The following is a 26,526-nucleotide window of genomic DNA, read 5'->3' as shown; positions in this document are numbered from 1 at the left end:
TTGACAGTCGCTAGACTAAACTGAATTTATTATTGATGATTGTGAAAGCTTGTTCTGATACATTTTATGGGAAATATCAAGTTCTCTTCTGAGACTACAGTAATTAATCATATAGATTTTCATGATGTGCTGCCACATAACAGAACAGAATGGCAGCTAGGGACAACCCGTGGTCTGCACTGGGGATTAAAAAAACAACAGAGTTTAACAGAATGAGACGGTATATGCAGTAAATGTCTTTGGCTAAGGTGTGTGTAAACTTCCGACTTCAACTGTACATATACATGGAATCATTGGTTACTTTAATAATGGAACACTAGTCACTATATTAATTGTTACATACTGCTTTACTCATTTCATATGTACTGTATATACTGTATCCTACTGTATTTTAGTCAATACCACTCTGACATTGCTCGTCCTAATATTGATATATTTCTTAATTATATTATTTTACTTTTAGATGTGTGTATTGTTGTGAATTGTTAGATACTACGGCACTGTTGGAGCTAGTAACACAAGCATTTCACAACACCCGCAATAACATCTGATATGTGACCAATACAATTTGATTTAATGCAGAACCAAAATTCAATGTACTGATAACATTTCCGTCCCAAATGGCACCCTATTCCCTATATAGTGCACTACTTTTGGCCAGGGCCAATAGTGTGCCATTTGGGATGTACCTAAGAAACATTACTGTCTGGTAGCATTTCATAACTTGCCTTTTTAAACAACCTTATAAAGTAATATGACTGGTAGCGTAAAAGACAAATGACCTTGCTCTGTCTTTTAAAAAGATTCCTTTCCAAGTATCCAGTGGTTACTTTTTCTGTGAAAGTACTGTATGTGAAGTTGAGGCTGATGTGGTTAAGTTTTAGACACACAGTTTTAGACACACACACACTCCTCTGCTTCTTTGTCCTTGTTAGTGCCTTAATTAAATGTGGTGGTTCAGTTGGACCCAAAGGCATCAATTTAACGAAGGAATGTCCTTAACAAGCACCCTGGGCCCAGATAATAAATGAGTGGAGCACGGGGGATGGTCTAGGTAATTTAGAATGTCTTGTCAGAAGCGGTTTCACTATTTTATAACCTCTCCCTAGTCTACAACTCCCTGGCATTTATGTACATCACAATGTACATAAACAAGTTGGTTATGGAGCTCCTCATGTGTAGTGCACACAAAGCATAAACACATCTGGAAGGTGGGGAACTGCATATCCATAGAAGGAGAGTGACTGCATTTGCTTGCTGTTGGTCAATGTTCTGAAGTCCTTACCTGTTTCATACAGATATTGCTCCGATTTGCAGTTTAAACTGTATTCTGTGTGAACACAAAACAACACTGACAACTGCAGCAATCTAGACTACTCTTTGCTTAAATTGCTAGCTATGAGTAGGGGAAAGAGAGTTGTAGGTTCTTAGCAGTGCTACTTTGTTTTTTTCTGTTTTGCAGTACTATGCTGTGAACACAAGACCTCAAGTCCACGTGTCAACTCGGTACTGTTGGCTGTCGGAGACTTAGCCCACCCCCTTTCCCTCTCACTCACACACTACTGACTGACTACGAGGCTAAGTTCCAAATGGCACCTTATATAGTGCACTACTTTTTGCCAGGGCCCGTAGGGCTGCAGTCATCGGTTTGTCAGGAACCAGGTCCTTGGAATTGTATGTGGCTCTGTTGTTCTTCTCCTGTGTTAATTCTTCTGTTTGTCGCAGAGGCGGCAAAGGGATGTCATGCTGAACTAGTTATGGGCTTCAGCTTAACCCTTTACACTTGTGGAAATTGGCCTATATGGATAGGGCTAAATTGAAATGTTTCTTACAGAAGAAATTGGAAAATGCATAATAATTGTAGCAATTAAAAGGGAACAGTTTGGAGATAATGGGAAAATTATTAGACCAAATGTGAGGACACAACACAAGAACGAATCCAAACATTACACTGTTGATTTTATGTGCATTTTACAATTACTGTACTTTTCACTATATTGTTAACAATGAGAAACACACCTCTTCAAAGTGTGCACAGTTCCTAAGCAATTTCAATGCACTTTTATGACTCAAGTCTTAAACTATAAGGTACTTTTGTTTTGCTCTCCTAACTGTTCTGTTGAGGAACCAGAGCAATCACACTTCTAATTGTTTCATTTGGAACATAGCTCTGCATCCCTGCCATCACACAATTACTGTTGTCGTTTACATGAGTTGGGAATGATTTGAAGATTGCCAACATGACTAGCTAAGTTATAAAATACAAACAACTTATGACTGCAGCTGAGCTAGCTGGCTACTGATGCTGTAGGTTTACGAGTGGAAACCTTTCTAAATGTCAAGCGCCACAAGCTCTACTGTACATTGGTACAGTGTTAGGCTTTCAAAAAGCAATTCAGAGAAACAGATCGTAATTTTGGTGCGCATAGAAAGGAGTCATGTGTGCATTCAGGTGTGGGTACCTCAAATTTTCTTCACAATAAAAAAACATCTGTTCGGAACAACCTAGTGTATGACGACATGTCATCTTGTAACTGTACATCGAACCTAGTGATCATAAATTCGACATTGTATATGTACATATATATGACATACAGTGGGGCAAAAAAGTATTTAGTCAGCCACCAATTGTGCAAGTTCTCCCACTTAAAAAGATGAGAGAGTCCTGTAATTGTCATCATAGGTACACTTCAACTATGACAGACAAAATGAGAATTATTTTCCCAGAAAATCACATTGTAGGATTTTTTATGAATTTATTTGCAAATTATGGTGGAAAATAAGTATTTGGTCAATAACAAAAGTTTATCTCAATACTTTGTTATATACCCTTTGTTGGCAATGACAGAGGTGAAACGTTTTCTGTAAGTCTTCACAAGGTTTTCACACACTGTTGCTGGTATTTTGGCCCATTCCTCCATGCAGATCTCCTCTAGAGCAGTGATGTTTTGGGGCTGTTGCTAGACATCACGGACTTTCAACTCCCTCCAAAGATTTTCTATGGGGTTGAGATCTGGAGACTGGCTAGGCCACTCCAGGACCTTGAAATGCTTCTGAATCCCCTGTGTGTTGGGATAATTGTCATGCTGAAAGACCCAGCCACGTTTCATCTTCAATGCCCTTGCTGATGGAAGGAGGTTTTCACTCAAGATCTCACGATACATGGCCCTATTCATTCTTTCCTTTACACGGATCAGTCGTCCTGGTCCCTTTGCAGAAAAACAGCCCCAAAGCATGATGTTTCCACCCCCATGCTTCACAGTAGGTATGGTGTTCTTTGGATGCAACTCAGCATTCTTTGTCCTCCAAACACGACGAGTTGAGTTTTTACCAAAAAGTTATATTTTGGTTTCATCTGACCATATGACATTCTCCCAATCTTCTTCTGGATCATCCAAATGCTCTCTAGCAAACTTCAGACGGGCCTGGACATGTACTGGCTTAAGCAGGGGGACACATCTGCCACTGCAGGATTTGAGTCCCTGGCGGCGTAGTGTGTTACTGATGGTAGGCTTTGTTACTTTGGTCCCAGCTCTCTGCAGGTCATTCACTAGGTCCCCCCATGTGGTTCTGGGATTTTTGCTCACCGTTCTTGTGATCATTTTGACCCCACGGGGTGAGATCTTGCGTGGAGCCCCAGATCGAGGGAGATTATCAGTGGTCTTGTATGTCTTCCATTTCCTAATAATTGCTCCCACAGTTGATTTCTTTAAACCAAGCTGCTTACCTATTGCAGATTCAGTCTTCCCAGCTTGGTGCAGGTCTACAATTTTGTTTCTGGTGTCCTTTGACAGCTCTTTGGTCTTCGGCCATAGTGGAGTTTTGAGGTTGTGGACAGGTGTCTTTTACACTGATAACAAGTTCAAACAGGTGCCATTAATACAGGTAACGAGTGGAGGACAGAGGAGCCTCTTAAAGAAGAAGTTACAGGTCTGTGAGAGCCAGAAATCTTGCTTGCTTGTAGGTGACCAAATACTTATTTTCCACCATAATTTGCAAATAAATTCATTAAAAATCCTACAATGTGATTTTCTGGATTGTTTTTCCTAATTTTGTCTGTCATAGTTGAAGTGTACCTATGATGAAAATTACAGGCCTATCTCATCTTTTTAAGTGGGAGAACTTTCACAATTGGTGGCTGACTAAATACTTTTTTGCCCCACTGTATATATGATTTGGAAATGGAGTCCAAACGTGCACTTTACCAGGTGATTGGCTTGCTTGTATGACATCAATGTGATATTTTTTATAATCCTCAACGTCTCGTCTTTCTAAATACATCGAGTCATCTTAAATTTACAGAATTTCCCTCACTCAGACAACAAAACATTTACAAAAGTTGCCTAATTACCAGGAGGGATGGGGGCAACTTCTTGTCACACTTGGTGCTCATGTTCAGAACGTTTGTCTGACGTCATGTATAGCCACTACGTTCCAATTTTGGTGCTTATTAGTTCCCAAATCTGCCATTTTCAAACAGCATACGGGTACGCTTCCCGTATACACACACTCGCTTCCTAAACTCCTAAACTTAAAAGCATTCATATAGACTTTATGATTGATGCTTCTAAATCGCTTCCCTTTACATTGCTTCTGAATGGAGCCAGACAGAAATGTCCTTTGTAGCAATGTCATTAATGCTTTCTTGTCTAACCGTTAGCTGTTTTTTAAATGATCAAAAGCCTATTCTCATTTGAACAATATGTTGGCAGCCAGAAAATCAGGGATACTACTGAAGTGTTGCATGGTTGAATTACTGTCTTTTCAGTCATTTCATGATTATTATCCAGATGATTATTATCTATGACATCCAATTACTGTATTAGTTTAAACAAAGGGTGCAGGGTAGAACATCCCCTCCCCCGCTTGCACACCTTAACCCTTTCATTATGTGTGGAAGGGATTAAGGACGAGGGGATTTGGGTCTGTCCATTTCCCAAGGGGAGGGAGATTCCAGTGACATCTTTTATTCGGCCCACGGTGCCTGCTCAGCCCCCCTGCAGGTAAAGCTGACAGACCGCGGACTGATGCTGTCACAGACCATTAGCTAGGTGGACCCTATGCAGGACACACATTCATGCCCACACTCAGGCACAACTACACATTTACCACACATGCTCTGCAACTCTCACATGCTCGAATGGACATACTATAGAACCTTCATTACTTACACACTCACATTCATATGTATCCACCAATCCATACACCAACACGCATCCTCAAACAAAACTTTCTGATACAAATGTAGACATCCACCTAACCAAACAGTCTTGCACATGCTCCCTAACAATCACACACCCTCCAACACGCACATAAACACAAAGTCATTCAACAACCCACGCACCTTATTACACATCAATAAAGAGCATCATGATTTTATTTGATCGTCTTTTGTTCTTTATCTTTACTGGCAAACTGACACCTAAAAGGGGCGTTAAGTCTTGTGCAAAATTCTCCTGGTGAATCACAGGAAACGCATGATGGATGTACTTTCAGCCCTGTATTTTTTAACCTGGACTGCTTGTTGACACAACACATTAGTGGGGGAAAAGCCTTCACTTTCTCCTGCTCACTGACTCAGGGCACTTTAAAGGTACACTTGACTGGGAAATTCCTCTCACAAATATAGTTGTGAGCTTCCGTACAAGCATTGCATTGAGCAGCCTTTCAACAACGAGGCACTGGTCCAACCGGCATATCTGTGTACCGCTTAGCAGCTCTCTCTGCTACCCAACCTCCCTTAATGGTTACCGAGAACAACAAAACTGAAACAAACACTTTGAAAGACCATAAACCCATTTGTCTTTTGTTCTACACCGTTCAAATCGGTCTCACCTGCAGCTCATGAATGCCACAGACAATGTCACATGAAGTTTTGATAAAACCTTAGCTACATTTTAGGTTTGAAGCTACATTCGTGGACGCAACTACACAGTATGATATTCTCAAGGGAAGTTACTCTTTTGGAAGTTCCCAAATCAAATACTGTCAGCTCCGATTAAACATTTGCATAAATTTGTGTCGGGGAGGAGAAACCTCAGTGGCGGGGACCCACACACAGTGTGCCCAGAGGATCAGCTTCCCACAGTGAGGGAGACGACCACTCTAAATTCCTTATTCCTTCAGGAGTGGGGCCCTACCAACAACACAGTCCTCCCTCACAAAGGACCTTCCTGGAAGACTCTGCCGCTCCACTGAAGAATAGGCATCAGTTGTACCTCAGCCCCAAATACAACTGGAATGTCTCTTAGGCGGCTACTGTGTAGTGTGTGTGTGTTCGTATGTGACCGTGTTTGTGTGCATGTGGTAAATCTGCCAGCCAGGTCACCCGTGATACAAGTCAGTATTCGACATTCCTCCATGTCTGAGGACGTCGGGAGATGGCGTGGAAACCGGGCACTAGGGGCAACAATGAGCGCTGTTGCCTTCAAGTAGGTTTCGGTATCGCAAGGGTGTTGTGGACAGGGATTTGCATCTGGTACCAAAGGGGGATGTTGGCTGGGTGTAAATATCTGCCTTTGGTACCAAAGGTTGCATGTTCGAATCCAGCGATAGAAAGTTGGTTTTGTTTTCAGCTTATCCCAAACCTTTACCTTAACCATTTGGAGATTATGCCTAAAAAAACAATTCCTAACACTACAGTAAAACAACAATATGAACACCTTTACAGTATAGCTATAGGGAAATAACAGTGATAACAAAGTTATGATTGTACCACATGCATTGTGTTTATTCATTTACCGTGCGTACCACTATCCATTCTATTTTGATGTAAATACAGGACAATTTGTTCAGATTAAATGATCAAATTGTTATAGGCTTCTATATAAATCTATGTACCTATGAAAAATATATAAAGTTGCTCTGGTATGAGACCACTTTAATGTATTACCTATCATTGGTATAAAATGATCACAAAAAAGGTTGACTTTTTAACATACCTTTTCCTCAGCAAAGTGGTTGAACAACACTATTTGGGGTGTGTGAAAGTTATTGTATGAGTTTGTGATAAGAAAACTTTGACAGAAAGTAAACATTTGAAATGAGAGGTGATATCGGGAATCAGAATTTGAATCTCACTTCATTCTGTTTCTTTGTATGGTGTTCCTTTAGAAATAATTTCCCCCCACGTAACATTTTAAACCTGACCAGAAAGAAATTACGAAGGAAACAGTCTACAGCGGTCAAAAGCTGACATTATGACACCGCTTCTCTGTGTTAACCCAGCACTATGTAAAGAGTGTTACCAACAGTGACTCTTCCTAAATGCATCTGTAACAGTGACCAGTCCACCTCTGGCTTCCCATCCCTCCTTTCGATGGGAATTGGTCCGTCCATGACCGTAAGGCTCTCCAGCAGGGTGGTGAAGACGGCCCAGTACATCACTGGTACCCTGCTCCCACCCATCCAGGACTTGAAACGGTGCCTGAGGAAGGCCCGCAGCATCATCAAGGACCCCACATACCCCAGCCATGAGCTGTTCATTTCCTTACCATTGGGCAGACGCTATCGGAACATGAGGTTTGATACCAACCGTCTCAGAAAGTTTATATCCACAAGCCATCAGAATGCTGAACACTTGAACTGGACTGACCACATGCTCTGATTCTCCGCACCTTAGCACATATGCACTCACTCAAGCACACACCCACACATCACAACTGCTCCTACCAGACTTATGATTGCTAAATATTGCACAATTTAAACATTTGCCCTCCATTCCCCCCTTTCCCAAAATATGTGTAAATATTGGACTATAAATTGCCTTCCTGGATTATATGCTAAAAATATGTTAATTGAATCAAATTTCTACTGAGTCACTTTATGTTCGTATTGTATTATTTTATATGTTTTTATTGTTGATACATTGTCAAGAAGGAACCTGCAAGTAAGCATTTTGGTGGACAATGTATACCATGTGTATCCAATACATAGGACTAAAAACTATTTCCTGTGCTGATTAGGTGCCCATTAGGTGATGACGGTAAGAATCTGAATGAAAAAGAGATTTCATGTTGGCATAAGAAAGGTCATTTTTGTGTTGGGAAAGCGGATACAGACTGACCTTTGACCTGTGGAGGATTTGGGTTCATTAGAAGATGACCCCCACGAACCCCCCAGGCCTCCCTCCTGTGGCCCTGAGTGATCTCTCCTGGATTAGTGCTCTTTGACCCAGCGGCAATGAGCTTACCTCCAGGGGTATCAAAGACATCAGGGGACAAAGACCTATGTCTGTGAGAGACACACACACAGAGCAGTGGCTCCAGCTTTTGACTTCCTTGAAAGGACATCGAAGGCACTCATCCATTCCTTTCGACACAACGATTTGTTAAGCAGAGTGAATGGCTGTTCATGAATGTTAATGTGTGTTTTTTGTCATTGAATCACCATTATCTTGAATCACTATGCATTGACTTACTCATTGTGATCAACACTGATTATAGTAGTGGATAAAACTTGAAACTGTAGCTACGGAATTTGGCTTTGCCTCTAGTACTGCTAATCAATGTGTAAATGAGACAAGAGTTAAAGCAACATCAATCTATATTTTCAGTCTATATGGATTATCATAATTAAGAGCACTTATTACATCATTACATAGTCAACAGGGGCGTTCTCCACTATCAGTATACCTTAGAAGTACCATAGATGATCTATGGATTTCTATAAAGGCACTACATTCCTCAAACCAAGTTGTAAATAAAAAGTTAGCGACAATGAATATTTGGAGCAGTTCAGGGCTCCAAAACCAAGTTCTACCATCCCCCATCCAGGGCCTCCTCCTTAAACTGTTCTGAGGAGTGCTCTTAGGCAGTGGGTCTCCCTGTAGCTCAATTCATTTGAGCATCACCGTTAATATCATTCGTCTTGTCAGATGAGCCTCCCACTCATCTCCAATTGTTCTCTAGTCATGTTCTGATGGAACAGTGTACTTCTCTGTGGAATTCAATGGGGACCTTTGCACCCTCAAGTCTTCTGATACTCTCTGTGGATTGCTCCTTCATAAATCACTCACACACTAGCTCCCAAAAGGACCATATTGAAATACACTCGGTAGCACGGTCTTCACACATGCATGCACACACACCTGCTTCGACACTCTCCGTGCAGAACAATATACCCCTGTAACTATGACAGACAAAATGAGAAAAAAATCCTGAAAATCACATTGTAGGATTTTTTATGAAGTTATTTGCAAATTATGGTGGAAAATAAGTATTTGGTCAATAACAAAAGTTTATCTCAATACTTTGTTATATACCCTTTGTTGGCAATGACAGAGGTCAAACGTTTTCTGTAAGTCTTCACAAGGTTTTCACACACTGTTGCTGGTATTTTGGCCCATTCCTCCATGCAGATCTCCTCTAGAGCAGTGATGTTTTGGGGCTGTTGCTGGGCAACACAGACTTTCAACTCCCTCCAAAGATTTTCTATGGGGTTGAGATCTGGAGACTGGCTAGGCCACTCCAGGACCTTGAAATGCTTCTTACGAAGCCACTGCTTCGTTGCCCGGCGGTGTGTTTGGGATAATTGTCATGCTGAAAGACCCAGCCACGTTTCATCTTCAATGCCCTTGCTGATGGAAGGAGGTTTTCACTCAAAATCTCACGATACATGGCCCCATTAATTCTTTCCTTTACACGGATCAGTCGTCATGGTCCCTTTACAGAAAAACAGCCCCAAAGCATGATGTTTCCACCCCCATGCTTCACAGTAGGTATGGTGTTCTGGATTTGGATGCAACTCAGCATTCTTTGTCCTCCAAACACGACGAGTTGAGTTTTTACCAAAAAGTTATATTTTCCAATCTTCCAATCTTCTTCTGGATCATCCAAATGCTCTCTAGCAAACTTCAGACGGGCCTGGACATGTACTGGCTTAAGCAGGGGGACACGTCTGGCACTGCAGGATTTGAGTCCCTGGCGGCGTAGTGTGTTACTGATGGTAGGCTTTGTTATTTTGGTCCCAGCTCTCTGCAGGTCATTCACTAGGTCCCCCCGTGTGGTTCTGGGATTTTTGCTCACCGTTCTTGTGATCATTTTGACCCCGCGGGGTGAGATCTTGCATGGAGCCCCGGATCGGAGGAGATTATCAGTGGTCTTGTATGTCTTCCATTTCCTAATAATTGCTCCCACAGTTGATTTCTTCAAACCAAGCTGCTTACCTATTGCAGATTCAGTCTTCCCAGCCTGGTGCAGGTCAGGTCTGTGAGAGCCAGAAATCTTGCTTGTTTGCAGGTGACCCAAATACTTATTCTCCACCATAATTTGCAAATAAATTCATTAAAAATCCTACAATGTGATTTTCTGGATTTTTTTCTTCTCATTTTGTCTGTCATAGTTGAAGTGTACCTACGATGAATATTACAGGCCTCTCTCATCTTTTTAAGTGGAAGAACTTGCACAATTGGTGGCTGACTAAATACTTTTTTGCCCTACTGTATAATGGAAGTTTGACTGCTTGACTACTGACTGAACATGAATTAGGAGGGAAAAATAATAGCTTTAAAATTCTAGATTGGAATGAATTAGAAAATGTTATCCAATGAATTCCACCCAAAACCAATGCAAAAATGGAAGAGGAAACATTCTATTCAATTATCTCTGTCATTCAGTCCAGCCAATGCTACACGGACATTTAAAAAACCTCTTGTTGACATGTTAGGGCCCATGTTAGGGCCCTTCGCAGGGAGGAGGGCGGGAGAAACTGAAGGCTTTTAGAGAAGTGTTTGTTGGGCCCTGTTTCAAATTCACTAAAATCTCTTTCATGTTTTAGTGACTTAGGGGGTTGCTAGTGAAGGGGGGGGGGGGTTAAACAAATATAAAACAGTATGCAAAAGAGCAACCCCACCACCATCTAACCTCAGCCTCCACCCCTGTTCTCCAATAAGCTGTCTTCATCAGCAAATGGCCCTAGCTGCTCTAAACACCAGTGAAAGGGGCAACGTTTAGCCACTTTTACACTATTACGAAGGGACAGCAACTACCCCACCACAGTTCTACTTCTCTAATCAAATTTCAGTCATCTTTACAGTCAGAAAAACAAAATAATGTTATAGATTGACAGGGTTGTCAACCTGTGGCCAAATGCCAAAGCTGAATTCACAGCATGGAACTTCAGAGAAAAGATGGCATTTTAAAGTTCTATATTGCGTAAAAGTGAGTTGAGACCAAGAAGAAGGTAAAAGAGAGATTTTTTAAAGTGTTTAGTTAATGTTTATATAATACAAAAAAAACTTTAAAAAATTAGTTTAACTAGGCAAGTCAGTTAAGAACAAATTCTTATATACAATGACGGCATACCCCAGCCAAACCCGGACGACACTGGGCCAATTGTGTGCCGCCCTATGGGACTCCCAATCACGGCCGGATGTGATACAGCCTGGAATCGAACCAGGGAGTGTAGGGAGCACCCCCTTATCCACATCGACGGAACAGTAGTGGAGAAAGTGGAAAGTTTGAAGTTCCTCGGCGTACACATCACTGAAACTGAAATGGTGCACCCACACAGACAGCATGGTGAAGGATGAGCAACAGCACCTCTTCAACCTCAGGAGGCTGAAGAAATTTGGCTTGTTACCTTTATTTAACTAGGCAAGTAAGTTAAGAACACATTCTTATTTTCAATGACAACCTAGGAATGTTTGTTCAGGGGCAGAATGACAGATTTTTACCTTGTCAGCTCGGGGATTCAATCTTGCAACCTTACAGTTAACTAGTCCAACACTCTAACCACCTGATTACATTCCACTCCACGAGGAGACTGCCTGTTACGCAAATGCAGTAAGAAGCCAAGGTAAGTTGCTAGCTAGCATTAAACTTATCTTATAAAAAACTATCAATCAATCATAATCACTAGTTAACTACACATGGTTGATGATATTACTAGTTTATCTAGCGAGTCCTGCGTTGCATATAATCGATGCGGTGTGTATTTTCGAAAAAGGACTGTCTTGCTCCAATGTGTACTAACCATAAACATCCATGCCTTTCTTAAAATTAGTACACAGAAGTATATATTTTTAAATCTGCATACTTTGCTAAAAGAAATCCAGGTTAGCAGGCAATATTACCGAGGTGAAATTGTGTCATTTCTCTTGCGTTCATTTGCACGCAGAGTCGGTGTATATGCAACAGTTTGGGCCGCCTAATTTTACTAATTATGACATAACATTAAAGGTTGTGCAATGTAACAGGAATATTTAGACTTATGGATGCCACCTGTTAGATAAAATACGGAACGGTTCCATATTTCACTGAAAGAATAAACATCTTGTTTTCGAGATGATAGTTTCAAGATTCTACCATATTAATGACCAAAGGCTCTTATTTCTGTGTGTTATTATGTTATAATTAAGTCTATGATTTGATAGAGCAGTCTGATTGAGCGATGGTAGGCACCAGCAGGCTCGTAAGCATTCATTCAAACAGCACTTTCGTGCATTTTGCCAGCAGCTCGTCGCTGTGCTTCAAGCATTGAGCTGTTTATGACTTCAAGCCTATCAACTCCCGAGATTAGGCTGGTGTAACCGATGTGAAATGGCTAGCTAGTTAGCGGGGTGCGCGCCAATAGCATTTCAAACGTTACACGCTCTGAGACTTGGAGTGGTTGTTCCCCTTGCTCTGCAAGGGCCGCGGCTTTTGTGGAGCGATGGGTAACGCTGCTTCGAGGGCGGCTGTTGTCGATGTGTTCCTGGTTCGAGCCCAGGTAGGGGCGAGGAGAGGGACGGAAGCTATACTGTTACACTGGCAATACTAAAGTGCCTATAAAGAACATCCAATAGTCAAAGGTTAATGAAATACAAATGGTATTGAGAGAAATAATCCTATAATTCCTATAATAACTACAACCTAAAACTTCTTACCTGGGAATATTGAAGACTCCTGTTAAAAGGAACCACCAGCTTTCATGTTCTGAGCAAGGAACTGAAACGTTAGCTTTCTTACATAGCACATATTGCACTTTTACTTTCTAGGTAAGTCTATAATTAACTGACTTACCTAGTAAAATAAAGGTAAAATAAAAAATAAAAATAAATGTCAAAATGTGCAGATCTGCAGGAAATTAGCTTTAACCATATTCTCTCAGCCTCATGACATATTGTGTGGAATAGCATTATAAAAGTGCACATTTTTCTCTCTGCCCAATGGCAAAATGTGTTGAAATTAAGGAATTTAGCAGAAGCTATTTTGTAAATGACAACGCTGAAGTCAAGGATCGGTAGGATAGTCAGTTTTACAAGGGTATGTTTGGCAGCATGGGTGAAGGATGCTTTGTTGCGAAATAGGAAGCTGATTCTAGATTTTGGATTGGAGATGCTTAATGTGAGTCTGTAAGGAGAGTTTACAGTCTAATCAGACACCTAGTTATTTGTAGTTATCCAAATATTCTAAGTCAGAACCGTCCAGAGTAGTGATGCTGGACGGGCGGGCAGGTGTGGGCAGTGATCGGTTAAAGAACATGTATTTAGTTCTACTTGTATTTAAGAGCAGGCCACGGAAGGAGAGTTGTATGGCAATGAAGCTCGTCTGGAGGTTTGTTAACATAGTGTCCAAAGAAGGGCCAGAAGTATACAGAATGGTGTCGTCTGCGTAGAGGTGGATCAGAGAATCATCAGCAGCAATTGATGCCATTGATGTATATGAGAAAAGAGTCGGTCCGAGAATTGAACCCTGTGGCACCCCCCATAGAGACTGCCAGAGGTCCAGACAACAGGCCCTCTGATTTGACACACTGAACTCTGTCTGAGAAGTAGTTGGTGAACCAGGCGAGGCAGTCATTTCAGAAACCAAGGCTGTTGAGTCTACCGATAAGAATGTGGTCTCCAGAGTCGTAAGCCTTGGCCAGGTCGATGAAAACAGCTGCACAGTATTGTCTCTTATCAATGGTGGTTATGATATTGTTTAGGACCTTGAGCGTGGCTGAGGTGCATCCGTGACCAGCTCTGAAACCAGATTGCATAGCGGAGAAGATACGGTGGGATTCGAAATGGTCGGTGATCTGTTTGTTAACTTGGCTTTCGAAGACCTTAGAAAGGCAGGGTAGGATAGATATAGGTCTGTCGCAGATTGGGTCAAGAGTGTCACCCCCTTTGAAGAGGGGGATGACTGCGGCAGCTTTCCAGGCTTTGGGGATCTCAGATGATAGGAAAGAGAGGTTGAACAGGCTAGTAATAGGGGTTGATTTGTGGGGGTCCAGATTTTGCTGCTCTTTCAGAACATCTGCTATCTGGAAAATGCATGCTTTTAAACCGTTCGCTACAAATACCTAGGGGTCTGGCTAGACTGTAAACTCTCCTTCCAGACTCACATTAAACATCTCCAATCCAAAATTAAATCTAGAATCGGCTTCCTATTTTGCAACAAAGCCTCCTTCACTCACGCCCGCCAAACATACCCTCGTAGAACTGACTATCCTTCCGATTCTCGACTTTGGCGATGTCATCTACAAAATAGCTTCCAACACTCTACTCCACAAACTGGATGCAGTCTATCACAGTGCCATCTGTTTTGTCACCAATGCCACGGCCCCATACACCACCCACCACTGCAACCTGTATGCTCTCGTTGGCTTGCCCTCGCTACACATTTGTCGCTCCAGGTCATCTTCAAGTATTTGCTAGGTAAAGTCCCGCCTTATCTCAGCTCACTGGTCACGATAACAACACCCACCCGTAGCACACGCTCCAGCAGGTATATCTCACTGGTCATTCCCAAATCCAACATTTACTTTGGCCACCTTTCCTTCCAGTTCTCTGATGCCAATGGCTGGAACGAATTGCAAAAATCGCCGAAGTTGGAGACCTATATCTCCCTCACTAACTTTAAACATCAGCTATCTGAGCAGCTAACAGATCGCTGCAACTGTACATAGCCCATCTGTAAATAGCCCATCCAATCTACCTACCTCATCCACATATTGTTTTTATTTAATTTTCTGACCTTTTGCACACCAGTATACAGTGCGGCAAAAAAGTATTTAGTCAGCCACCAATTGTACAAATTCTGAGAGAGGCCTGTAATTTTCATCATAGGTACACTTCAACTATGACAGACAAAATGAGAAAAAAAATCCAGAAAATCTAATTGTTGGATTTTTAATGAATTTATTTGCAAATTATGGTGGAAAATAAGTATTTGGTCACCTACAAACAAGCAAGATTTCTGGCTCTCACATGCCTTTAACTTCTTCTTTAAGAGGCTCCTCTGTCCTCCACTCGTTACCTGTATTAATGGCACCTGTTTGAACTTGTTATCAGTATAAAAGACACCTGTCCACAACATCAAACAGTCACACTCCAAACTCAACTATGGCCGAAGACCAAAGAGCTGTCAAAGGACACCAGAAACAAAATTGTAGACCTGCACCAGGCTGGGAAGACTGAATCTGCAATAGGTAAGCAGCTTGGATTGAAGAAATCAACTGTGGGAGCAATTATTAGGAAATGGAAGAAATACAAGACGACTGATAATCTCCCTCGATCTGGGGCTCCACGCAAGATCTCACCCGTGGGGTCAAAATGATCACAAGAACGGTGAGCAAAAATCCCAGAACCACACGGCGGGACCTAGTGAATGACCTGCTGAGATCTGGGACCAAAGTAACAAAGCCTACCATCAGTAACACACTACGCCGCCAGGGACTCAAATCCTGCAGTGCCAGACGTGTCCCCCTGCATAAGCCAGTATATGTCCAGGCCCGTCTGAAGTTTGCTAGAGAGCATTTGGATGATCCAGAAGAAGATTGGGAGAATGTCATATGGTCAGATGAAACCAAAATATAACTTTTTGGTAAAAACTCAACTCGTCGTGTTTGGAGGACAAAGAATGCTGCGTTGCTGTTTTTCTGCAAAGGGACCAGGACGACTGATCCGTGTAAAGGAAAGAATGAATGGGGCCATGTATCGTGAGATTTTGAGTGAAAACCTCCTTCCATCAGCAAGGGCATTGAAGATGAAACGTGGCTGGGTCTTTCAGCATGACAATGATCCCAAATACACCGCCCGGGCAATGAAGGGGTGGCTTAGTAAGAAGCATTTCAAGGTCCTGGAGTGGCCTAGCCAGTCTCCAGATCTCAACCCCATAGAAAATCTTTGGAGGGAGTTGAAAGTCCATGTTGCCCAGCAACAGCCCCAAAACATCACTGCTCTAGCGGAGTTCTGCATGGAGGAATGGGCCAAAATACCAGCAACAGTGTGTGAAAACCTTGTGAAGACTTACAGAAACGTTTGACCTCTGTCAATGCCAACAAAGGGTGTATGACAAAGTACTGAGATAAACTTTTGTTATTGACCAAATACTTATTTTCCACCATAATTTGCAAAGAAATTCATTAAATATCCTGCAATGTGATTTTCTGGATTTTTTCCCCTAATTTTGTCGGTCATAGTTGAAGTGTACCTAATGATGAAAATTACAGGCCTCTCTCATCTTTTTAAGTAGAAAATTGAAAATTGGTTACCATGATGACATCATCCTGTGATTGAAATGTAACCGTCTAAACAATGTTGATTACTTTTTTTTTAAATCCAATGTATTTTCCATGTAGATTCCATGTCACAATACACTGAGAAATTACATTGAAAAAACACTGATTCAACCAGTTTGTGTCCAGTGGGTACAAAGACACGCTTTTGATCTCTTAGGGTGCTTAAAGTTTGGGGATGGGACACTTGCATTAACCAGTTTTACTGTGCATACCTGGTTTGATACCCTGTGTAAATTGTTAAACTAAACTCCTGCTTGCTTGCTAAATGTCAACAGTAAAAATATTCTTGAAAAGTAGCTGCTTTCCGCTGTTGAGTTGTTGTTCTCACTTTTTACCACGTCTGATTCACACTTACTATACTACACAAGGCAAATGTTTGACTCCTAAAATGAGTGCTTGAATGCTCCTGGATGGTTGTGTACCAACACCTTGTAGTGTGTCCTCCCCCTCCACCCTACTTCCCACCTCTGTGTCTGCAGACGGTCACACAGGAATCAGTCCTGAAACCAACGAAACATTAGCATCTGAAAGAACATCCTAAGGAACATCACATCACATGCCAACCATCCATCCAGCCTGACCCCCCACCCCAATGCCCACAAGCACAATATCCCACATTTTCAGAAGCACAATTTTAGGAAGGCATCCTACTTAGTGATGCAGACTTTGGAGTCTTCCCTCTCCACACACCCCTTAATAAGATCCACGGCCTAATGACTTGAAACACAAAAGATGAAAGCGAGAGGGTGAAAAAGTGCCAGGGGTTGAGGACCCATTCAGACCCACTGGTCTTTTGAGAGTAATCTTGTGATAATGATGGCAGGGGCAAAAGGTACATTAGCATGAACTTTGTGCCCTGTAAAAGCTTGACGAATTAGGTTATTGGGAATTCAATTGATTTACCTGGGACAAACGAAAGTACAAGGTTGATAGTTAAACAAATTCAAATGTTTTTCTCCAGTAATGCACTATATATTCTAGACTCTTCGCTTTCATTTGCCACCAAATGTTTACATGGAAATGCTCTTGTTACAATCCAACCCATTGTAACCAAAAAATTTAAGCAGGAAGCACCAGTGACTCAGTCTATAAGAAAGTGGTCAGATGAAGCAGATGCTGAACTACAGGACTGTTTTGCTACCACAGACTGGAATATGTTCCGGGATTCTTCCTATGGCATTGAGGAGTACGCCACATCAGTCACTGGCTTTATCAATAAGTGCATCAAGGACGTCGTCCCCACAGTGACTGTACGTACATACTAGAGGTCAACCGATTAATCGGAATGGCCGATTAATTAGGGTCGATTTCAAGTTTTCATAACAATCGGAAATCGGTATTTTCGGCACTGTTTTCTTTTTTACACCTTTATTTCATCTTTATTTAACTAGGCAAGTCAGTTAAGAACACATTCTTATTTTCAATGATGGCCTAGGAACAGTGGGTTAACTGCCTTGTTCAGGGGCAGAACAACAGATTTTCACCTTGTTAGCTCGGGGATCCAATCTTGCAACCTTACAGTTAACTAGTCCAACGCAATAACGACCTGCCTCTCTCTCATTGCACACCACAAGGAGACTGCCTGTTACGCGAATGCAGTAAGCCAAGGTAAGTTGCTAGCTAGCATTAAACTTATCTTATAAAAAACAATCAATCATAATCGCTAGTTAACTACACATGGTTGATGATATTATTAGATATTATCTAGTGTGTCCTATGTTGCATATAATCTGACTGAGCATACAAGCATACAAGTATCTAAGTATCTGACTGAGTGGTGGTAGGCAGAAGCAGGCTCGTAAACATTCATTCAAACAGCACTTTCGTGCGTTTTGCCAGCAGCTCTTCCTTGTGCGTCAAGCATTGCGGTGTTTATGACTTCAAACCTATCAACTCCCGAGATGAGGCTGGTGTGACTGAAGTGAAATGGCTGGCTAGTTAGCGCGCGCTAATATCGTTTCAAACTTCACTTGCTCTGAGCCTTGGGGTGGTTGTTTCCCTTGCTCTGCATGGGTAACGCTGCTTTGATGTGGATGCTGTTGTCGTTGTGTTGCTGGTTCGAGCCCAGGGAGGAGCGAGGAGAGGGACGGAGGCTATACTGTTACACTGGCAATACTAAAGTGCCTATAAGAACATCCAATAGTCAAAGGTTAATGAAATACAAATGGTATAGAGGGAAATAGTCCTATAATAACTACAACCTAAAACATCTTACTTGGGAATATTGAAGACTCATGCTAAAAGGAACCACCATATGTTCTCATGTTCTGAGCAAGGAACTGAAACGTTAGCTTTCTTACATAGCACATATTGCACTTTTACGTTCTTCTCCAACACTTAGTTTTTGCATTATTTAAACCAAATTGAACATGTTTCATTATCTACTTGAGGCTAAATTGATTTTATTGATGTATTATATTAAGTTAAAATAAGTGTTAATTCAGTATTGTTGTAATTGTCATTATTACAAACACATTTTTTTTTAAATCGGCCGATTAATCGGTATCGGCTTTTTTGGGCCTCCAATAATCGGTATCTATGTTGAAAAATCATAATCGGTCGACCTCTAGTACATACCCCAACCAGAAGCCATGGGTTACAGGCAACATTCGCACTGAGCTAAAGGGTAGAGCTGCCGCTTCAAGGAGCGGGACTAACCTGTAAGCTTATAAGAAATCCCACTATGCCGTCCGACGACCCATCAAACAGGCAAAGCGTCAAAACGTACTACACAGGCTCCGATGCTCGTTGGATGTGGCAGGGCTTGCAAACTATTACAGACTACAAAAGGAAGCACAGCTGAGAACTGCCCAGTGACACGAGCCTACCAGACGAGCTAAATGACTTCTATGCTCGCTTCGAGCCAAGTAACACTGAAACATGCATGAGAGCATCAGCTTTTCTGGACGACTGTGTGATCATGCTCTCCGCAGCCGACATTAGTAAGACCTTTAAACAGGTCAACATTCACAAGGCCACTGGGCCAGACGGATTACCAGGACGTGTACGCCGAGCATGCGCTGACCAACTGGGAAGTGTCTTCACTGACATTTTCAACCTGTCCCTGCCGGAGTCTGTAATACCAACATGTGTCAAGCAGACCACCATAGTCCTTGTGCCCAAGAACACTAAGGTAACCTGTCTAAATGACTACCGACCCGAAGCACTCAAGTCTGTAGCCATGTAATTCTTTGAAAAGCTGGTCATGGCTCACATCAACACCATTATCTCAGAAAACCTAGACCCACTCCAATTTGCATACCGCACCAACAGATCCACAGATGATGGAATCTCTATTGCACTCCACACTGCCCTTTTCAACCTGGACAAAAGGAACACCTACGTGAGAATGCTACTCATTGACTACAGCAGCGTTCAACACCATAGTGCCCTCTAAACTCATCACTAAGCTAAGGACCCTGGGACTAAACACCTCCCACTGCAACTGGATCCTGTACTTCCTGATGGGCCGCCCTCAAGTTGTAAGGGTAGGTGACAACAGAGGCCCCTCAGGCGTGCGTGCTCGTACTCCCTGTTCACTCATGACTGTATGGCCTGTATATGCACACGTGTCATATGTTATTATCAAGGCATAAAATGCAGAATTTTGTTCGGAATATTGTTCGATCAAAGGCTTGGCTATTTCTAAGAATGTATCATACACTACATGACAAAAAGACTGTGGACACCTGGTCGTTGAACATCTCTTTCCAAGATCATGGACATTAATATGGAGTTGGTCCCCCCTTTGCTGCTGTACCAGCCTCCACTCTTCTGGGAAGGCTGTCCACTAGATGTTTGAACATTGATACTGGGACTTGCTTCCATTCAGCCACAAGAGCATTAGTGAGGTCGGACACTGTTGGGCGATTAGGCCTGGCTGGCAGTGGGAATCCGAATACATCCCAATGGTGTTCGATGGGGTTGAGGTCATGGCTCGGTGCAGGCCAGTCAAGTTCTTCCACACCGATCTCAACAAACAATTTCTGTATGTTCCTCACTTTGTGCATGGGGGCATTGTCATGCTGAAACAGGAAAGGGCCTTCCCCAAAATGGCTGAGCAGTTGTCCTAGGCATTTCCACTTCACAATAACAGCGCTTACAGTTGACTGGGGAATCTTTAGCAGGGCAGAAAAGGTGTCCACATGCAGTTCACTTTTTGTCAGTAATGTAACTCAACAATTATTTTCTGCCCCGTTTATCTCAGAGAAGCTACACTTATTCAAAGTCACCAAAACCTGCACGCCTACCTCATATCACCACTGGCAGTCAGTGACTGCCCAGGGATGCATCAAGAGCCTTCAGCCAGCTCTACCGGACTCCTGGCAGCCAGGGTAATTTTTATTAATCACCAAACAGGGGAAGAAAAATGGACTGAAACAAGGAGTTACAGCCTGGACTTCTTTGCAAAAATGTTTGAAAGTTTTTCCTGTGTGTGCCCTAATGAACACAACCAAGGAGTGAATATCATGACATCATGGACTAGCCCCAGGGCACTAGACAGACAGCTGACAATTGTGCTTATGACACAGCCAGGCACGAAAAGCATCATAATCGGTCAGTCTGGTAACTCTTGGCCAGATGTTAAAGATAAAGACCACCCTGCACCCTCCAAGTTATAGGTTGTTGTAGGCAATAGTTCAAAGATGGGCTGTGTGCCATTTGTGACATGTGTTCACTACTTCGCTCACCGAGTTATGCAACATTAGTGTGTGCCATGAGAACCAGAGCTAGATACATAGCTAGATTCTCAAAGTAAACTACAGCGGCAGGCAGGTTAGTACAAGATCTGGAGAATGGGGTGGGCGGGTTGGGCTTTCATTTGCTGTTACAATAACTTCTGTAGGTGGCCATGATCCAGGGTTCCCATGCAAGGAAACAATTTTGGTTAAATAAGTCTGTTTTCTTTCAGTACTGTGATGTTGACGGTCATGCGGTAAATGTCAAAGTGAAGAACTGAGGTCATATGAATCGAGGTCTTAGGCAGGTGGTTGGGTGTATTCATGTAAGAAAGGTAAAGTGTCTCTCCATCCAAGCACACTGAAATTTGTACATAATGTGAAAGTGTGACAGGCAAATTATTGCTTGTGTTATCAGTCACACCTCAGCTTGAGATAAAAATTGGGATTATCTTTTGACAAGGCTTTGAAAATCTGGTGCTTTTCAATCTGGTACTGTGCGACCTTCACAACTGTCAATCATTCACCCACGTACCTTGACCCAAATACCATAAACTCCAACATAAGTACCGTACACGGATTGTTCAATAGCCGTCTTCTTGGAAGCAAACCATATACATACACCTTGACATGATGCAAGGTATCACAGTCTGTATAATAACACGAAGACTGATTTGTCCATTCTTTATTACATTATAAAAACAAAGTCCGCTGATGAACAGAACTATTTACTTGCAAATAAACCAAGAAAAAAAATACAAATAATTTATGTTACATAATAAACAAAAAATATACAAAGAAATCTATATCGTTGCTTCTGAGAAACCAAACAAATTGTCAGGTCTGAGACGTGGTCGAGGTAGGTACAGTAAATCATATGCTTTTAACAAAACTTATAAAACATTGTACAGTTACGAGTCGACAACAGAATGAGTTTCAAGGGATGAGAACCCAACAGGTCGGGGCTTTAAAGTTTGAGACTAAAAGAAGAAGTCTAATTGGGTAAATGTGTTTAGACATTACATTTTTTTTGCAATTAATGGCAATAATTGGAATACATTACATTACATTCAACCCCTTATTAGAACTCAAACTTTGGATCCAGCCCAAAATAAAAAACCACAGCAAGAGAACAACCAAGTTCATAACATATGGGGGAATGTGGAAGAAACCTTATTCAAGTTCCATGTTTCAGTAACAAATGGCTGCTCACTTTGATGTAGACTGTTACATGTAGTCTACTTTATGAACAATGACTTTGGCAAATCGCTAGGACAATAAAAGACAAAAATTATTTTACTGGGCTGAACGTGGCCCTATTGCTCCAAACCAAACTTTTTTAACTACATTTAACTGTTTCAGTAACATTCACTTCTTCTTGAACAGTCACTGCAGGAGATGGATGCCACCATGCAGAGTGTGCACAGCGTTAAATCTGAAGTCCAAACAGGTCTTCTCAACCGGTTTATTTAAATGTCTCTAAATGTTTGTTACACACCTCATCTCCTTGGTCCCACCATTACCTCCTGAGCTGCTCCAGTTTAGCTTTGAGCTGCTCCTGCCCGTCTCGGAGCTTGTCTCGCTTGGCGTTCAGTCTCTGGCCCTCAAGCTCCAGGCCGCGGATGCTGTCACGTGCCCTCTTCAGGATGACCACCTTGGAGGCCTTGTCGTTGTTGGACAGCTCGGGTACGTTGTCCCTGAGCCGCAGGAAGCAGTTCTTCAGCTCGTTGCGCCGCTGCCTCTCCATCACATTGTGGGTATGCCTCCTCTCCTCCTCGTCCTCCATGTCCGGCGACTGCCTAGAGGAGCTGGACTGGTGGTGACTGCTGAGGTAGTGGCGGGACGAGGATGAGCGGCCCGACGACCCGTGTTGGTGGTGTCTGTGTGAGTCGGAGACCCGGGAGCGCTTGTGGTGGGAGTTTGAGGCGGTCGAGAGCTCTAGGCGGAGGGGCGATGTGGGGCAGGGGGCAGCGTAATTGTGCTGCAGCTGGATCTCCAGGTGTTGGCGCTTGATGGCACGCCGTTGCCGCCGGCTCTCCTCTGCCAACTGGGAGGGGCTGGCAGTCCTCTTCACGGTCACTACGTCTATCTCCTCCTCTGTGGAGAAGAGAATCCACAAGAGATTGAGTTAGCAGTCATTTCCGCTAACATTTGAACAACTGCAATTCAGATGCCTTGGCTTTAGACTACCACATTTTTAACGGCGACTTCTAGACAATGTTGCCAACTTTCCTTCTACGTTGTTTATCATTTTGTATTGCAAGCTTGCAGAACAGATAGCCTAACTTGTTGTTAATTTCAGCAGAAGCTCTTGAGAAATAGTATTGAACAGTGCAAGAAAAACATGGTCCTAATTTAAAATTCCCTTTAAAAAGCATGCATGAGGAGGCCCACTATTGTACAACTGGTGTCACTACCTATGTCAAACGGCCTAGTCACTTTCTAACACTCCCTCTTAACATTAAAGCAAATAACTCACATGCTATTGTAACCTTTTAATTTACAAGCACAGCTTAGGCAAGAATGAGGACCAACTCACCAGTATCGCTAGCACTGCTCCAATAAGTTGAGAATTCGCCTCCCGCCGATCCGTAGTCGGAGGTCGACTCGCTGCCTTGCTCCTGACGGTCATGCCTGTCCAATAGTAAATCCTCATTCTCCAAAGCTTGGCACGCGAGTGCCGCGGTGTGGCAGTCCAGTGTGGAGCCAGCAATTTCCTCAAAGATTCTTGTGTCTATGTCCGAGAGCAGCGGGCTGCTGGAGAGCACAGACGATAGCTTCTCCTCCATAGACTTATCACCGAGGCAATGCCACAAACAATCGTCGGACTCCTCTGGCTGTTGGTCCTTTGTCACGGTTGCATTGCCATCGTACAAAATGTCAAAATTCCAATTTAGTTGTGGGTCTTGATCCTCCAGGAGTATATCAGAGACGTAGCTCAACTGGTCCTCCTTGGAAAGTGGTTTGGCATCGAGTCCAGCCTTCATCGGAGGGGACTGGGGTGGCGTGGGGAGCGACTGTAGGTCCTTCATCAAGCTCTGGCAGAATTCATCATCAAATAAGAGAGGCTCCGAGTAGAACCAATCTTGCGACTGAGAGAAACTCTGCAGCATTTTGGCTGACTCTGGGAAGAGGGAAGATAAAAATGTGTTAAAAAGAACAGTAGAATGCAGTTCAGAATGCACCACCGCAAAGTGGGCAAAATACTAAGTGTGATGAGAGTTCTCAAAACTTTTTAGTGGTGCTCTTAGTACTCCAACTGCAAGCACAACGTTTTATTTATGTTTACATCCTTGCCCGCCCCAATGAGGGTGGTCATCAACCAGATGTTATCCTCATGACATAATTTAAACAGCTGGGGAGCTCAGTCTCCAAATTAACATTTTTCTCAGGGAAAGTTCAACATCTCTCCCATTCAGATTCACATTTTCAAGTTTTGTATTAGTCGTATGTATTAGTCGTATGTACACCCATCAAACGAAATGCTACTTTTCGTTTCCTTCTCGACAATTCAACAATCTTAAAAAAAATTTAAGATAACAATATGAACAAATTAAATAGCTCAGCAGAATAAAATAAATATTTTAGCATAAGTAGGCTGGCTATAATACAGGAACGCACAATTTACGGAAAGGGGGGGATTGGGGGACAAATGTTTAAATTTGGTAGTATTTAACAATAACATTTCAGAAATATCACAGGTACATGTATATCAATCAACTACAATGTATCTACCACAGTTAGCTGAATAGCTGACTTTAAGTTGAACATTTAAATACCGCAGATGGGTGCTGAAAAACTACGGCGATCCAGCCCGCCCACACTTGTCGCCTCTGAACTCAATCGTAAATCGTGGCTAAAATACCAGTAGACGTTTTAAAGGGCTAAAGTGGTGCAGTTACTATAAACAAGCAGTAGGCTAGCAGAACAGATAATAACTATGGCAAAACTAGGCTAACGTTACATATGGGCGTTCAACCTGGACATTTCATTTGATTAGTTAATCTGAATTTACAAAAAAATACAAAGTAGCCTAGCATGCATTGACAGTTGCACATTAAAAATGTTTGCCAAAATAAAGAATTGAAGCTAAAAATCACTCATGCATAATAAATTACCCTTTCGTGCATTCTGTAATTTCTTTTGAAATAGAAGTGTTTTAAATGTCTGATAGCGAGCAAATTAGACAAACTACGAAAGAAATCCAGCTAAATTACCGGCATGTGAAAAAAAAACACGTGAAAAAACCCATGTGATTTAAACTCTGACGCTGTAAATATAAACTCTTACCTTTATTCTTTCAGGGGGTGAGAAAATGAAGAAGACGCCTTTTCTTCGTGAGTTGTTAAATTCCAACGAAATTTAAACGGAGATAAACTAATGTAATTATTCTGCTGTATCTAAAAGTACTGAAGCTCCACTGCGTTTTAATCAAGCTATCATACCTCACGCACTATACCAGATCGATCTGTGGGTGGGTGTGGCGGCGAGACAGATTTCACTATATACTACCACAGCACAGCAGTATCCTTCCACAGCCCAAAATCGCGCCAAAACGTAACAATCAATATGGAACATTAGATTTTAAATATTCTACTGCCTTTATAATGTTAATTTGGTATAAATACGTATGCATCTGCTCGGAAAATACGGGGACAAAACACACACCGCAAAACGTGTTTAAAGGAAAGGTCTATACCGTCTGGAGACGCGGATGGATCTACTCTCAATGCGCATTAAGGAATTCCAAGAAAATGGAGGCGGGCTGGGTACAAACATACACGTGTGTTCTCACAAATGCCGGGTGTCTCGTCTGGTTCTTAGCAGCAGCAATAATATTAAGAATAATAAGGCATCTTCCGTTCTACGATATGGGCATATGGGAATGAGTTTATGGGCAGGTTGGACATTTCAAAACAATTCACCAGCCAGCCCAGGAACGCACCATAAATTATTTGCATGCATTTACACCCAAAAAAACGAAACGCCCAAACTAATGCCGAATCTATTAATTAAAATACTAAATACTAGTAATGATTTACACGGTTTAACCTTGCGAAAATGGAAGTAGAGAGGGTACCCTACTATAGTATTCACAGTAGTTACATGAGGAAAAGAAAAACTCGGTGGGGAATCACAGATTAGATGATCCATTACATTGACCAGATACTGTAGTGGCCGCCTGAACAATGTAAAGAAACGTCTTCAAAAATGGAATGCAGTCGGGAGAAGAAAAGATCAGGTGGGACCGTTCTAGCCTATGAGAGGGCAGATACGCGTGCACAACGGTTTCCACTAGTTACCACAGCCACAAAGTAAAGATAACGTTAAATTGGTGAAGAAAATAGTGAAAGCCCAA

At 42.2% G+C, this 26,526-nt stretch overlaps 1 protein-coding gene across 1 annotated transcript; it reads right to left on the bottom strand.

Annotated features, from left to right (window-relative positions):
• Positions 1-21,837: 21,837 nt before the first annotated feature.
• On the bottom strand, positions 21,838-25,759 carry mych (myelocytomatosis oncogene homolog). Its single transcript, XM_020483315.2, has 3 exons — positions 25,458-25,759; positions 23,707-24,291; positions 21,838-23,264 (listed from the first exon to the last, which is right to left on the bottom strand). Exons 2-3 carry the CDS (start codon positions 24,278-24,280, stop codon positions 22,687-22,689), a joined length of 1,152 nt encoding a protein of 383 aa, XP_020338904.1. The 5' UTR covers positions 24,281-24,291; positions 25,458-25,759; the 3' UTR covers positions 21,838-22,686.
• Between the last annotated feature and the right edge of the window lie 767 nt (positions 25,760-26,526).

The sequence above is a fragment of the Oncorhynchus kisutch genome, linkage group LG1, assembly GCF_002021735.2.
Source record: "Oncorhynchus kisutch isolate 150728-3 linkage group LG1, Okis_V2, whole genome shotgun sequence".
NCBI classification, from domain to species: domain Eukaryota; kingdom Metazoa; phylum Chordata; class Actinopteri; order Salmoniformes; family Salmonidae; genus Oncorhynchus; species Oncorhynchus kisutch.
Note: the sequence above shows the minus strand (reverse complement) of the source record. Positions and strands in the feature narration are given on the sequence as shown.